The sequence below is a fragment of the Microtus pennsylvanicus genome, chromosome 16, assembly GCF_037038515.1.
Source record: "Microtus pennsylvanicus isolate mMicPen1 chromosome 16, mMicPen1.hap1, whole genome shotgun sequence".
NCBI lineage: Eukaryota > Metazoa > Chordata > Mammalia > Rodentia > Cricetidae > Microtus > Microtus pennsylvanicus.
In genome coordinates this window covers 10,193,841-10,209,444 of record NC_134594.1, presented here as the reverse complement: position 1 = coordinate 10,209,444, position 15,604 = coordinate 10,193,841, and the positions used below count along the sequence as shown (strand labels likewise).

Sequence of the window (15,604 nt, the reverse complement as noted above, 5' to 3'; positions counted from 1 at the left end):
GTCCTAATAAAAAGTTGAACGGCCAATAGCAAGGCAGGAGCAAGGATAGGTGGGGCTGGTGGGCAGAGAGAATAAGCAGAAGGAGACCGGAGAGCAAGGAAGGAACCAATGAGAACAAGGAGAGGAAGACATCAGGGCCCAGTCACCCAGCTACACAGCCAGCCATGGAGTAAGAAGTAAAGAAAGGTATACAGAAATAGAAAAAGATAAAAGCCCACAGGCAAAAGGTAGTTGGGATAATTTAAGAAAAGCTGGCAAGAAACAAGCCAAGCTAAGGCCAGGCATTCATAACTAAGAATAAGCCTCCATGTGTGATTTATTTGAGAGCTGGGTGATGGGCCCCTCAAAAAGCCAAAAGAGTAAAAACATACAACAGTGTTCCATGATGTGAGCTTCAAGGTCATGTCTACAGATTCTACAGTTTTAGAAGTGGTCACTAAGTCTGTTCACTCTGAAGAGGAACTAAGTGACACATTTAAAGAGCCATGGACATCCCAAATAGCCATAAGCATCTAAGAGTTGCTCCAAGAGAACAGGATTATGGGGCTGGAGGAGTTTAGGGGTCTAGAATGTCAATGGTAGAATGCATTGCTCTGAACTCATTAGCCAAATGAGTTTCAGATGTCACTGGCTGTCCCAGCCTCTAATAGCATCCTTTCCCTTGCTTGGACATCATTTTCCCTTATTCACATATTTTATTATTTCTTTTCAAAATCTTCCAAGGGTCTGCAACAACATGATGGAAATATGTAAACTATACATAGCAATGACATTTGAGCTCTGTGGAACATGTCCTAATTCCAGGGACAAAACTTTCTGTGACTTAGAATTTGGGATCTGTCATAAGCTCTCTAGACAAGAGGAGACACCGAAACCATGAGAGGGACAGGCTGTGGATTTGCTCGCTTATTGATGAGCATAGCATGTGTGGGCCCCGATTCTCCCTAGATTCTGAGGTGTGGTCAGGTCAAGGCTGGTGTAGGCACGGCTGTGTGAATAGCTGGGACGTAGGGTAAGCCAGCCTGGACTAGCTTTAACCCATACAGACCCTGTTCCTCCCTAAGGGCAGGGATGGCCCTGCTCAATTTCCTGGTGCTTCTGCCCACATTTAAACATGTTTAATGAATTTGTTTCTACTCCAAATGATTCTCAGAGTGGAAGGGGCACCTAAATAGCTAAGCACAACACCAGATGTTGTCCGGCTCTCTCCCTGCCTGCCGATGATGACGATGATATTGAAGGAGGTATTTTTGGTTCCCGGCTGAGGAGTGCTGACTGCCCAGGTGACCTTCGCTCTCCTACACAGGTGCAGAGGGATTCTCTCCAGGGACCTCTGCTCTTAGGAGGCTGCTTCAGGCCTTTCAGAGCCCCTGGGGCAACTTCTCTGCAGCTAACAGCAGTGACGAGGATGGCTGTGCAGAAATCCAGAAGGGAGTGTGGAGGGAGGCCTCTTTCTTTCACAAGGTGGAAGATGCATATTTTTTTTTAAAGCCCAGAAGAAATATACCACCTCTTTGTTTGAAAATTATTATACTTTGGATAGAAGTGAATTTGCGTTTTTCTTTTTTTCTTCAGGCTTTGGATAGAAGTGAATTTGCGTTTTTCTTTTTTCCTTCAGGAGAATGTAAGAGATGGAGGGCGAAAAGTCTCCCCCATAAGAAGCATTGCCAGAAGGAGTAGTTCAAGGTGACCTCAAACAGTGCTAGCTGTTCAATATTAACAGGTTTCTAGGTCATTTACATAGGCAATAAATGTGTGTTTGCTTTTCAGTGTGTTTATTTTCTCTAGTAATAGGGCATTTTATCTTAAAAATGAGCTAAATCACAGGTTTAAGTCTTGGTACAAGGAAAAGTGAGTTTATCCAATGCAAATATAAAATATGCCCAGTGCTACATCATGGAGTGATTGGTTGGCACTTCCGGTGCTATTGTACGTATGTCACCTATATGAAGGTAGAGACAACCACAGTGGACAATACATCACAGTCCTTCAGTGGCCATGAGTCACGGAAGAATGATGTCTAAACGAAGCTACACTTAGAGAAGAAGGTTGTTTGGCACTTTATATCTAACAGGAAAGGGACAGAAAGAAGTATACCCACATGGTGATCAACACCCAACCAGCCCTTCACTCAGCATGTGCTAAGGACCAGGAATTGTTCCAGAAGATATTGGGAAACTGTGCTCTAGTTTACTTTCTGGTGCTGTGATAAACAAAATGACTAAAACGCTATAGAAAGAGGAAGGTTTATTTCATCTTATGATTCTAAGTGACCAGTCCATCACTGTGGGAAGTCAGGGCAGGAACTCAAGGCTGGAGCTTGAAGCAGAAACCAAAGGGCAGGACTGGTTGCTGGTTTGCTTCTTGGCTCATGCTCAGTTAACTTTCGTATCCTACGCAGACTCACCTGCCTAAGGATGGTACTTCCCACAGTGGGCTAGGCCCTGTCATGCCAACCACCAATCAAGACAATCTCTTATAGATATGACCATAGGCCAACCTCATCTGGACAAGTCTTCAATTGAGGTTCCCTGTGCCTGGGTGACTCTAGGTTGCATCAAGTTGACAATGAAGTGTAGTAATATGAGCGGCGGGGCTGCATCCCCAGCACCCCGGTCGCCTGCTAGTTTATGCCCCGAAATAACAACACACAAACTGTATTCTTTTAAACACTGCTTGGCCCATTAACTCTAGCCCTTACAGGCTAATTCTCATATCCCGATCAACCCATCTCTAATAATCTGTGTAGCATCAGTCTTACCAGGAAAGATTCTAGCCAACGTCCATCCTGGGTCTGAGCTTCATGCGTCTGCTTCAGAGAGCAGAACTCTCGCGTCAGCCCGGGAGAGGGGAGCATGGTGTCTCTGAGCTCACTTCCTCTTCCTCCCAGCATTCTGTTCTGTTTACTCCACCCACCTATGTTCTAACCTATCAGGGCAAGCAGTTTCTTTATTTAATTAACCAATGACCTTCCTCCATCAATGAAGAATGTCACAAGTATGAATACAAGTCAATGGAGCAGCACTGAGCACAGTTTCTATTTCACATAGACACAACCAGGAGAAAGCTCTCTCTCTCTCATGGAAGGCACACTTTTAAGTTAAAAGATATGTGGCAGTCAAAATTATACAGGACAGACCCAGTGATGAATGCGAGGCAGGGATTATCCCCGGTGATGTGACACTTAATGGGATCTGCATGGCTAATCTGGGGGACTGCCACCTTGGCTACAGTGAGAGTAACATGAAGGACCCCAATGCACGAGGACCTGGGAGAAGAATGTGCCCACAGAAAAAGGAAGTTGAAGTATGGGTAATGAATTTGGTGTGTTTGAGCTCGGGGACGGGACTGAAGGCAGACGATAGACGGGATGCAGGATGCGAAGAACCAGGTAGAGAGGAACCGGGTGGAGAGCAACCAGGTGGAGGCGGACCAGGTCGAAAGGCACTGAGTTTCTTTCTTAATTATGTGTATGCGTGTGTGTCTGTGTGGGAGCTGTGCTCGTGGAGGCCAGAAGAGGGCATCAAATCCCCTGGAGCCAGAGTTATAGGCAGTTGTGAGCTAGCGAATGTGGGTGCTGGAAACTGAACTTGGGCTCTCTACAAGCACGGTACATGGTCTTAACTACTGACCCACAGATCCTTTTCATCTGGATCTTACTTGTATTTAGGACTGCCTTTGAAAAAACAATTAACAGCACCACTTTTCCTTTTATTTATTTTGCTTTACCTTTTATTTTTGACAATTTCATACCCATGTAAAAGGGCTGTGATCATATTCTCATCCCCCCATTAGCCCCTCTAACCTCACCCAGTCTAGCATAACTCATTCACAATTAGTCTTTCAGGAAACCTTTTTTCTTGAGACTGGGTATTACATAGTCTCCAGTGTGCTATGTAGTTGAGGAGGATCTTGAACCCTGGGTTCTCCTGCCTCTACCTCCTGAGTACTAAAATGATGGGTATATCCGCATTTGGTTTATGCAGTACTGGAAATAGAGCCCAGGACCTCCTGAATGTAAGGCAGACACAGTCTACCAACTGATATATTCAGTTTCCTTTAAGAATCTTACATCTGGGGCCAGTGAGATGACTCAGTGGGTAAAGGTACCTGCCATCAAACCTGATGACCTGAGTTCAATCCCAGGTCCCACAGGGTGGAAGGAGAGAAATAAATGACTCTGGCAAGCTGTCCTATGACCTCCGCATTTGCACGTGCAGGCACACACACTAAATAAAAATGTGACTCACAATCTTAATCTCTCTGGTTAGCAATAGGACAGGCTAGAAAATGCAGATAAGACAAGAGAATAAAATGATTTACTCCCAAGTGCCGCCACCCAAGAATAAATACTGCGAACATTTTGGCGCACAAGCTCTGCGGCACTCTGGGCATCCTCAAGATTTGTGTGTTGAACTCCCTCCCAAGGTGACAGATTTAGGAGATGGGGAGTCTAGGAAGGGATGAGGTGGTGTCTTCTGCCACAAATATAAAGAATACTCTAAGAAAGGGTGACGTGTGGAATGAAAAGTTCACAGATGCATAAAGTCTTAGAGGCATGATTTACCATCAGCTTAGTATAAACACTCACCCTTTTATCTCTACAAGATTCATCCCTCTGGTACCCACTCTCTCTTCTCAGTCCCTAAGAAGGCTTCTCATCACCAGGCTGGAGAAAGTTGCTCACTTTTCTGACTAACTGGGGATCCGGTCCTTAACCCTCTTTTCATTTTAAGGCATTAACGTTTTGGGTTTTGGAATGGGAGAAATCCAAACCCCATCTCATAGATGGCATGAAACTGTAGCAGAAGGTCCTCTGCCCCTGCTGTGTTCATGTAGATGTTTAAGGCTGGAGTCTTTGTCTTTAGCCCCTAGTTCAGCAGCCAGTACTTGTAGGCAGCCAGGAACAAATGTTAAATGAATATCTACTACAGTAACCTAGAGACTCCTGATATCTGTGATTCAGAACTGCGGAGGTTGGCACCGAGGTCTAGACTGGTTATGGGCATGATGCAGTCCTGCAGATGTTAGGGGTGCACTGGAACCAAGGACCCAGGAAAGACAGAGAAAGTAGAAAATAGGAGACACAGCTTGGTGGGATGAGGTGGGGATCGTTGAGAGATGGATGAAATGAGGAAAGTCAACACCAGGCAGCGTGGAAATTATTATCTGTTGCATCATTTCATTAGAAGAAAGAGCCTGGTAATAATTAGTAGCTTTCAAGATAGAAATGGGTTTTCTTGAAAAAGATGGAGCTTGCCCCTAATTGTATTTGTCCAGGTAGAAACAGGAGTAATTTGTCAAGAGTTTTAAAAAAAAGTTTTTCTCGTAGGATAGAAGAGTTTTTAAATTATGACCCAAACTCAGATTCATTTCAATGAATATGTACCTAGGTACATTTTCCTTGTCAATCAGTTCCACCATGGAGTCTTTTGGGTTTAAATTCATTATCTTTCTCATTATAACTGAGACCAAATGCTAATGCCTTTTGTGACCCAAGATTCTATGAGTCTAAATAGCAGTCTGAGAGGCTACTGCTGTGTGCCACACACAGCAGGAGCTCACTAGATAGATTTAAATGACCTCTTGAAACTGAAAAGCTTACATTTCAGGTAATTTCAGCTACAGGCTCCATGCATTTGAGCAACCTGATTGAACTCAGCTAGTCTTGACTAACTACATCAGTGGCTCCTGCTCAGAGCACTAAAATATTCATTAACTTTTTTTTTTAAATTAGAGAAGTCGAAAATTAAAGAGGGAATTTGAGCGATTTTGGCGTGGGGAGATAAAAGTGTGCTCTTACTGGGTTTCTGAATGCTATGAATCACGGCTGAGATGATTTCCCAGAACAGAACCTGGTTAACATTAAATTGCAAATAGGATTTTCCCGCACCCTGAGTATAGAGTTACTGGAAGATCACCCTTAACATAATCATTTCATCTGAATTCTAGGGGTGAGAAGGCTATGGAAGTGAGGCAGGCGTATTCCAAGAGCGCCTGCGGTTCTCAAGATTGAAATCACCAGTGGCAACAGAGGTATTAACAGGATCATGCCTGAGTCTGTGAAAAAGCTCCATTCTCAAACAGCAGTCTACGGAAGCGCTGATAATCACCCAACATCCGTGAGCCACCCTGCCAGTCCTGCTGGGAGGGAAACAGGTAAAAGAACCTGCAAGAACTGCTTTGCATTCCTTTGGTCTTCCATCTCTCCCCTCTCCCTTTCTACTAGAAAACTAAATAATTAGACATTGGTGTTCAAATAAAGTTTTTTTTTTTTTTACTCATTAACAATATTTGGACACTTAGTACTAAGAATTAACGGTGCTGGGTAAGATAGGTTATCCATTAGATAAATCCATAGAACCCAGGCTAGCCTCAGAGTGCTTTCTGATCTAGGCTTCAGACCCACATGGCCAACTGATCGCAGACAGTAGAAGAGCAGACGCCTCCTGTCATCCTGGTGGGGGATCAAAGGCTCCCTGGCCACACTCTCATCTCAACAACTGTCCTCACGTTTTTCTCATGCCCACAGTTCCGTTTCACCTGCACGTCTCTGTGGTTTGAGCTTTCTTGGATGCCACCCTCAGACACCTGCAATGGAGACTTCGTGGTTTCAGGGTTACCTCTACTGCGGCTTTCGCTCTTTCAAATTCCTCTTCTAAGGAATGGTTCCTGGAGAGCAGAGCGCTGCCCCAGCGATGCTCTTTGGTGAGCCGAGCCTGAAAGAAACCAGACAGGTGATGTATTATTGGCATCATGTGCTGCAAAAACAGAAGTAGTTTGCTTTTTCTCACCTTGCTTCCCTAGAGTTCCAAAGGATTTCATGTGCATGTGCACACTTGGGTGAGTGTGTGTGTGTGTCTGTATATGTGTTTGTGTGTGTGCACACTTGGGTGAGTGTGTGTGTGTATATGTGTATGTGCACACTTGGGTGAGTGTGTGTGTGTCTGTATATGTGTATATGCACACTTGGGTGAGTGTGTGTGTGTCTGTATATGTGTTTTTGTGTGCACACATGAGGGCATAGGTCAACCTGTAGTATTATTCCTTACGCATTATCCATTTGATTGTTTGGGACAGACTCTCTTACTGGGATCTCGGGCTCTCTTAGACTACTCTTTCTGGCCAGTGATCTCCCAGAAAGCTCCTTTCTCCTCATCCCCACTGCTGACATTACAAGTATGCACCACCAGGCCTGACTTTTCACAAGTATGCTGGGGACTGAACTCAGCCAGCAATTTGCTGACTGAACAATTTCCTTCGTGCCTTGAAAAGTGTTTTCAAAGTATTTTTTTTTTCAGGCATGAGGTCTTAGGATCTCGGATGGTGTCAAATGTGTGTGTGTCTGTATATGGATTCTTTGTGCAATAGTCTCAGGTCCTGTGTGAACTTTGAGTCACTGTGGGAGAGAACAGCTTCCCAATCACTGTCCAGAAGGCTGAGAAGAAATCCAGTACTTTTTATGCAAATCAAGCTGGAATTGCTTGATTTTTTCTACTATACTAGAGAATTTTCTAGCAAGTCTGCTTGGCTCTGTATGAGTGTTCTAGGGCAGCCAAACATGTGTTTTCACAAGGTTTAACACAGAAGAAATCTAGACACTCAATGTTCTGCAGGCCAGTAGTTCATGGCCACAGTGGCGGCTGAATTGCTCTCTCTGCATGCTCTGGGGAGGTCTGCTCCACACCCCTTTCTTGTACACAGGGGCTGCAGGTGGCTATGGTCACGGTATCCTCCCGGTCTTGGCCTTTCTGCTTTGCTCTTACAAGGTGCCTGGGACTGAAGTCAGGGCTTTTCCACACCCCAGGAAACTTTGCTTCTCCCCAGATCACCCATCTAGCCCCGTCTTCCCTGTGCTCGGTGACAGTCACAGGTTTTAGGGCTATGACAACTTAGCTTTTTTGAAGACTCCATTCACTACTACTCTCCTATAACACTCGTGGAGCACAGTATATTTTATAAACAAGGATATGCAAACACACATGCTGGGAAGATGTCTCAGAACGTAAGAGTACACTGCTCTTACAGAAAACTTGAATTTGATCCCTAAAATCCTTCACCAGGCGGTTCAGAACAGCTTGTACCACTCATTCCAGGGAGATTTGACACCGTTGGCATCCTAAGTACCTGTACTCATGTGCACATGCAGGCATGTAAACAAACACACATACACACCATTAAAAATAAATGAATAAGCCAGGCGGTGGTAACACATGCGTTTAATCCCAGAACATGGGAGGCAGAGGCACGTGGATCTTCATTTTGAGGTTATCTAGCCTAATCTACAGAGCAAGTTTCAGGATAGCCAGGGTTACACAGAGAAACCTTGTCTAGAAAAATCAAAAGGAAAAAAAGAATAATATAATTAAAATATAAAAATGCAGGTGGTTGACAATTTTTTAAGATACTAGGCAGTTGGGATCGTGTTGCCTGGGAGAGAATCTAACAGTGAAGGCCACTTGGGCAGCTCACAGAAGGCTAAAGTAGTCTTGTGTGTAACTTGGTGAATCACCTGACATTTTTGTCCTAACCAGCTTTGGGAGCGCTGCCCAGGACTGCCAACTCCTTCATCTTTCTGCTGGTCCCTTCTCTGACAAAGCCTTTGTAATGTAGACACATGGCAAGAAATGAATGATTGATTTTATTTTACAATGTATTTACGTACTAGCAAGTAATTTGGGGGCTAGGGGTTGGTAGAATAATGATTGTTAAATGTCCACACCACACAAAGAAGTCTACAGATTCAAGGTAACTCCTTAAAATTCCATTGACATCCAAATGTAAATATTTTAAAAATACTAAGTTGTATTGCATGAGGAAAGACCATGTCCTAATTTGCTTTTGGTTGCTGTGATAAAACACCGATTAAAACCAATTTGGAAAGGAGAGGGTTTGTTAGATCTTAGAGGTTTCAGGCCATCATCAGGAGAAGTCAGGGCATGAATTCAAGGCAGAAACCTGGAGGCAGGAACAGAAGCAGAGGCCATAGAGGAACACTTCTTTCTGGCTTGCTGTATAAGTATATAAGAAAACACCGCTTTCTTATACAACCCGGGACCATCTGACAAAGGATGGCACCACCCACAGTGGGCTGGAGCCTTTGACATCAATCACTAATCTTGAACATGCTTCATGGGCCTGCCTACAAGCCAATCTGATGGAGGCAATTCCTCCGTGAGGGTCCCTCTTCTCAGATGACCAGTTTTGGAAACATAAGGAATGCCAATGAGTGACTAGCAAGAAAACGCAGCCCTGTTGAAAATGGCCAAAGACCATGAGGATAAAGCTCCTGGAAGAAGAAATGTAAATTACCAACAGGCTTATAAAAAGTAGTCGCCTCGATTAAGCAGAGAGGAAACGACAATCAAAACCACAGTTGGCATCATCTCCTGTGGGTTAGGCTATTGCCCAAAGGGTCAAAGAATATTGGAAGAGATGGAGGAAAAAGCAGGCTCTTACGCACTATTGGTAGAAAGGTAGATTTATATTATTGTGAAAACAGCTTAGAGTGCCTGCAGAAAATCAAAACTAAACCTACCATGTGGTACCAAAGGAAATGAGACCATCATTACGGTAATTTTAGGTGTTCTTTCAAAAATAAACCAAAGCGTATGAGGTAATGCGTATAGTAATCAGAATAAGCCAACTTGCCATGCACATCTATTTCAAAACATTATATGTGATAAACACATACTTTTATTGGTCAAATAGGACATAATAATAAAGAGGTACATCATGAATGACCTATGAGTGGCATTAGAAAAAAAAAAGCCCTGAGATTGTTGTCTGGGGCAGTGTTTAATCACCAGGCATTTTGCATGGTGCAACAGGCCCCATTTTGCTGGGAAGCTTGGTCTAACAGGAGTCTATTAGCATCCCTGGCCTCTTTATCTATTAATGTTTCAGCTGCATTATAAACCACAGGCTGCGAAGGGCACCGCATGTCAGGAGCCCACGTTTCTAGGCCAGCTCGCCTTTCCCACCTAACAAAGCAAGCACAGATGGAGCCTTGTGTGCAAATGACATTTGATTCTGATGGCACAATCACTATTTAGGGATACTCCATTTCTCACACCATTTGAAAGGCTTTAGGTTATTACTAAGATAAGTGTTATCTAACTTACCATTTTTAAATTTCTTGGCCCAAGGAAGCGTAAGTTAAATGTTATGGAATATAAATAGCAGTTGATATGGAATTGAAATTTTTGATCACTTTTCCATACTTCAGTGCTGTACTGAAACATGCTGGTTAAGAGCTGAGCCTAGGGGGCTGAGAAATAGCTCAATGGTTAAGAGCTCTTGTTGTCTTTTCAGAGGACCTGGGTTCAACTCCCAGCACCCACCTGATGGCTCATAGTGATCAACAACTCCAGTTCCAGGTTATCTGATATCCTCTTCTGACTTTCTTGGGCAGCAGGCACACATGTGACACACATGTAGGCAAAACACTCACACACACACACACACACACACACACAGAAGGAACTGAGTACCACATGCAGATGATAACACACACGGGTAAAATAGCCTTGCTTGAAGACAAGACATTAAAAAATATCTAATTTAGGAAAAACCTGTGACTTGGGAAAACAAATGGGCCTTGTGGACTGTTGGTATTGCTTGACAGTTTGATAGAGGTATGATAAACAGCGGTTGAACCCATCAGTTTGGCTGGCAATCATCTTTATAGCATAGCTTGGCCATTTGTCCTTCTCCAATACAAGGGAGCACAGAAATATCCAAAAGGCCTTTTAAAATTCAGGTCGCTGTGCCCGACCCCAGGGTCCCTGATTCAGTAAATCTGGGGAGGAGTTTCAAATCTGCATCTCCAGAAACCCCCAGGTGCCTCTGAGAGTGCCAGCTCAGGACCACGAAGAGAATCCCTGATCCACATGCATACTGTGTGTATGTGGGTAAATCTCAAGTCCATAAGCGTGTGTTAAGTGCGTATGGCATTTACTGTCAATTTGACACACTTGGAATCACCAGGTGTCTCAGTTACACTTCTCTCTGTGCTAAAACACCATGACCAAAAAATAGCCTAGGGAGGAGAGGGTCTGTTTCATACTAAGAATCTCAGGTCACACTCCCCATCGCCGAGGGAAGTCGGGGCAGGAACTCGAGACAGGGACCTAGAGGCAGGAGCTGAAGCAGAAGCCAAGGAGGACCACTGCTTATTGACTTGCTCTCCTTTGCTTGCTCAGTCTGCTTTCTCATACAAGGTAAAACCACCTGCCCAAGGGTGGCACAGCCTGCAGTGGCCTGGGTGCTCCCATGTCAATCATGAAGCAATCAAGAGAATACCCTACAGGTTTGCCTAGGCAATATGATGGGAGCATTTTCCCAATTGAGATTTCTCTTCTCAGATAATTCTAGCTTGTGTAAGCTAACAAAAAGCAAAACAAGCAAACAAAAACAGCCAAGACACTTGGGAAGGAGAGTCTTACGGAGGAATTACCTGTATCAGGTTGGTCTGGGGGGTCTCTGGGGGGATTATTTTGATAATGGTAAATGATGTAGAAAGACCCAGTCCGTTATGGGCAGCATCATCACCTCAGTAGGGGTATGGGAACAGCATGAGAGGAGAAAGCTAGCTGCCAGTAAGCGTGTAGGTAAGGAAGGATGCATTCATTTTGTTCTCTCTGATCTTGACTCTGGATACGACGTGACCAGCTGCTTCAAGTTGCTGTTCTGACTTCCCTCAATGATGGGCCACAACTGGGAATTGTAAACCAAGTAAAGCTCTTTCTCTACAAGGTTGCTCGTTGTGGGATATTTTATCACAGCAGCAGAAATAAAATTAGAACATGCTCACGCTAGAAAGTAATTCAATGACCGCGTGACCTTGGGTGCAGTGTGACGTGAAAGGCAAGCAGTCTAAAGCCAATTCCTAGTTTATTACCTGTCACCTTAGACAAAGAGCCGGATTCCTAAATTCTCATCTGCAGGGTCTATATTTAGTCAGAGTCCCTGTAAGAATTGAGCGGTATTGTTCACATAAATACAAATACATAATACATAGCAAATGTTCTGTCAAACCTGGCTTCTGTTATCATCTAGTTAGTGCCTTCACTAACAGTTTTGTGTTACAGCACTTTTGTGTGATAGTTAATGGAGACAGCATGGGTTCTCAGACCCTGTAAACACCGGACTCACGGAAACGATCAAAGGCTTTGGATTCTTAGTCAGTGGGCATTTGTCATGCAGCATGCAAGCCCCCAAGGTGTGCATCATGTGTAAGGGAACATTCCTTGCCTCAGAATGGGGCAGAACATGGTCACCGTATCCATTCTGCTGTGAAATTCCATGCCAAATATCAAGGTGAGAAAGCGCTGATTTTGAAAAGAGACGGCCAGCGTATTCTCATACACATCAAGAAACAAGCACCGAAACTACCTAATCACGATCCAGAGAAAAGCCTGTGTGATTCTGTTCTAATTGTCCTCAAGAGTCTACTTCTGTTGTTAAATCTTGTATTGTTTCCCCCTCTTGTTAGAGTCTCTGTTTTACTCGTGATAAATACTTGTTGAGAATTCCCTCCTGTGCCACTTTCTCACGTTGAAAATGATGTTGCAGATTTCTGTCCTTCTTTCCCTAACCTCTTTGTTCTTCTCTCCCATCCTTGCTTCCTTCCTTCCCAGTGCTCATTTTTACATGGCATCAAGAGGAAGAAGATTAGATACAACCCCTCAACTATCCCCCAATAGACAGAACAATGAGTATTTAAAGAGCATTGGATTGAATTATTTTCCAGAGACAGAAGTCTAATGCTTCTTTGAGTACATGCCTAATCTATTTTATCAGTATATATTCATTGTACAAAAGAGTGGGATTCATTCTGCTACTCAGGCACAGGCCACACTCATCCCAGCTGTCTGCCCACCCCAAACCAGCCCTGTCCCCAATCCAGAATACTTTCAGGTTTAGGTTACACTCTTGTGGAATCTTAGTTGAATATGTGTTACATTCATTTATGTTGTGGAATATTTGTTCAATGATGCAAAGATGTGTTGCATTCTTTTTTGTTGCATTTGTTTAACTCTGGGAAGCTGTGTTACTTTGCCTGCCTAAAATACCTGATTGGTCTGATAAAGAGCTGACTGGCCAATAACTAGGCAGGAGAGAGACACAGATGGGGCTGGTGGGCAGAGACTAAATAGGAGGAGAAATCTAGAGAAGGGGAGGAGGGATAAAAGGAGATGGGGAGGAAGATGTCAGGGGCTTGCCACCCAGCCACACAACCAGCCATGGAGTAGGAAGGAAAGAAAGGTATACAGAGTAAAGAAAAGTAAAATCCCAGAGGCAAAAGATATACAGGCTAATTTAAGAAAAGCTGGCTAGAAACAAGCCAAGCCAAGGCAGGGCATTTACAGGTAAGAATAAGTCTCCATGTATTTATGTGGGAGCTGGGTGTGGGCCCCAAAAGAGTAACAAAACAAAACAAAAACAAAAATAACTATTCCACACCAATCAGAACAGTTAAGTGACCCTGCTGACTGAACTGCCCCACTTCCTAGATTCTGCTCCCCAAATCCCTACCCATAGCCCACACCATCCCAGCTCATCGCTGCCCTACTGCTGGGCCCTGCCCTCAACCCCAGTAGACATTCCCATTTATACAAGTGTATAGTGTATGTTTTTAAAAGATTTTAATTTCAAGTGGTGTGTGTGTGTGTGTGTGTACACGTGCATGCGCACATGTGTGTGTACCCCCAGCATGAGTGCAGGTTTCTATGGAGTCCAGAGGCCCACAGCTAGAGTTACAGGGTGTTGGGAGGCAAACAGATCCTTTTCAAGAGCAGTGCACACTTTTAACTGCTGAGCATCTCTTCAGTGCCTAGATCATCTGATCTCATTCCCTCCTGTACTGCTTGATCTTGATCTTGTCTCTCACCACCCAACCACCACCAGCCTCCTTTCTCTTCTCAAAGAGTTCCCCGTCTCCTGTCAAACGTTCTTCCTTAAGTCTAGATTCTACACAGAAGAGACGCGTCTTTCTGAGCCTGGCTTATCTCACTTAACGTGATTTTCCTAAAAGGATCTATGGTCCCTTTCCTTAGTGGCTTGATGACACTCTCTGGTGCATATGTGCCACATTTTCTCACTTGTGCTCTGGAGAGCCGGGGGAGTCCAGAACATGGCTACACTGACGAGTCATTCAATAACATGGGGGTGCAGGATCTCTGTGGTGTGACACTTGGATTCCTCTAAATGAATCTTATAACCTAACCCATGTGTCCCACTAACCACCTCACTTATGGCTGTAAGGACAGCAGACGCCCAAGTGTATCTGTTGAACTGAGTTGGGAGTCAACAGCTTTTCTAAAAATAAGGTGACAAATTTGGGAGGAGAATTAGTTGTATGAAAATTCTAATTGTCTTACAAAGTTTCTATAAGAAAGTAACAGATATTCTTGAACATTGTTCAACTCCTGTTAACCTAACAGAATTAAATAATAATTGAGCTTTGAGATAATAAGAGTAACAATGGCTTCTGAGTTCTTCAGGCGAGCAGCACATGGTGGCTGATACTAGGGGATCTTCTGGGGTTGGGAATAATGTTCATAGATTTTAACAGGTATAACTTGAATCCTGACTTTTTTTCTCCTTAGATATGCAACTTTTGGGAAACAACTTTTATTTTTTTAATGTGACATGAGATGCTATGAAAGCCGAAGTAAGCAGTGGGCATTGCAGGCTTTACTGAGAAACTCTGAAGGCAGTGATGACCCATGGCAAAGCTCTGCGTGGCTGGAGTGGTCAGCTGCCAGTCATGTGACGATGACCCGCATCTGGAGTGCCTGCCAATGAAGCTGAGGCTTGAGCCCGTGGTGGAGCCTCCAGTGTGCGAATGGGGAGGGAGCTGTCTGGACCACATCTGCTGAAGGAGCTGAATTCTCTTCCTCTGCCTCACCCAGAGATACCGCACCCATGATGGAAAAAGGCAATTTTACAGCCTTTCCTTCTGCGTTTTATTCAGATCTTCAAATGCTTTAAAATAACTTTTCAAATCGTATGATCTCTTTGAGCAGTTACATTTATGGAATGACAATGATATAGTTTCTGCTAAGTGTCAAGAATCACTGTCCTTGAGTACACAGCAACCATGTAACTCACTGCGATCGCTCACTTCTTTGAGTTTTCTATTCAGGTCACCATTTGAGACTACACTATACTCTCTCTCTCTCTTCCCCACCTTGAAGAGAAAATGAGAAAACTAAGTTTTCATGTTATGCGTTCCCATTTTCTTTGTGATTTGTAAATGAGGTTTGTAAATAGCCCCCACCTGTTGAGTCACCACTTGGGATGATTTATGTTGGCTTGAGGGAGAAGCAACCATTTCCCTGGTTTTCCTGTGAGCCATGTGGGTGAGCCTGGAGTGGGTTCTGCTGAGCCGGATGGTCAGAGTGACTTGTGAGTCGGTCTTGATATGAAATGTTGTTCTCTCTTCATTATAATCCCGCTGTATCTACACACAGAGGCCAGGCAGTGGCGAGTAGCGTGTTCCTAACAGTACTGTGTGTGTACGCATACGCACACTCATAAGCGTGTACATGTGGTGACTAGGGGTCCACCTCAAGTGTCCTCCCTCAGGTGTCATCCC

At 44.1% G+C, this 15,604-nt stretch overlaps 1 protein-coding gene across 19 annotated transcripts in view; it reads right to left on the bottom strand.

The window, feature by feature from the left end:
• Positions 1–15,604, bottom strand: part of Pex5l (peroxisomal biogenesis factor 5 like) — a 201,536-nt gene that overhangs the window by 39,472 nt on the left and 146,460 nt on the right. For all 19 annotated transcript variants that reach the window (XM_075950897.1, XM_075950888.1, XM_075950887.1 and 16 more), the window contains one exon: positions 6,624–6,719. In XM_075950897.1, the coding sequence (XP_075807012.1) occupies positions 6,624–6,719 (96 nt within the window). The remainder of the gene's footprint in view (positions 1–6,623; positions 6,720–15,604) is intronic.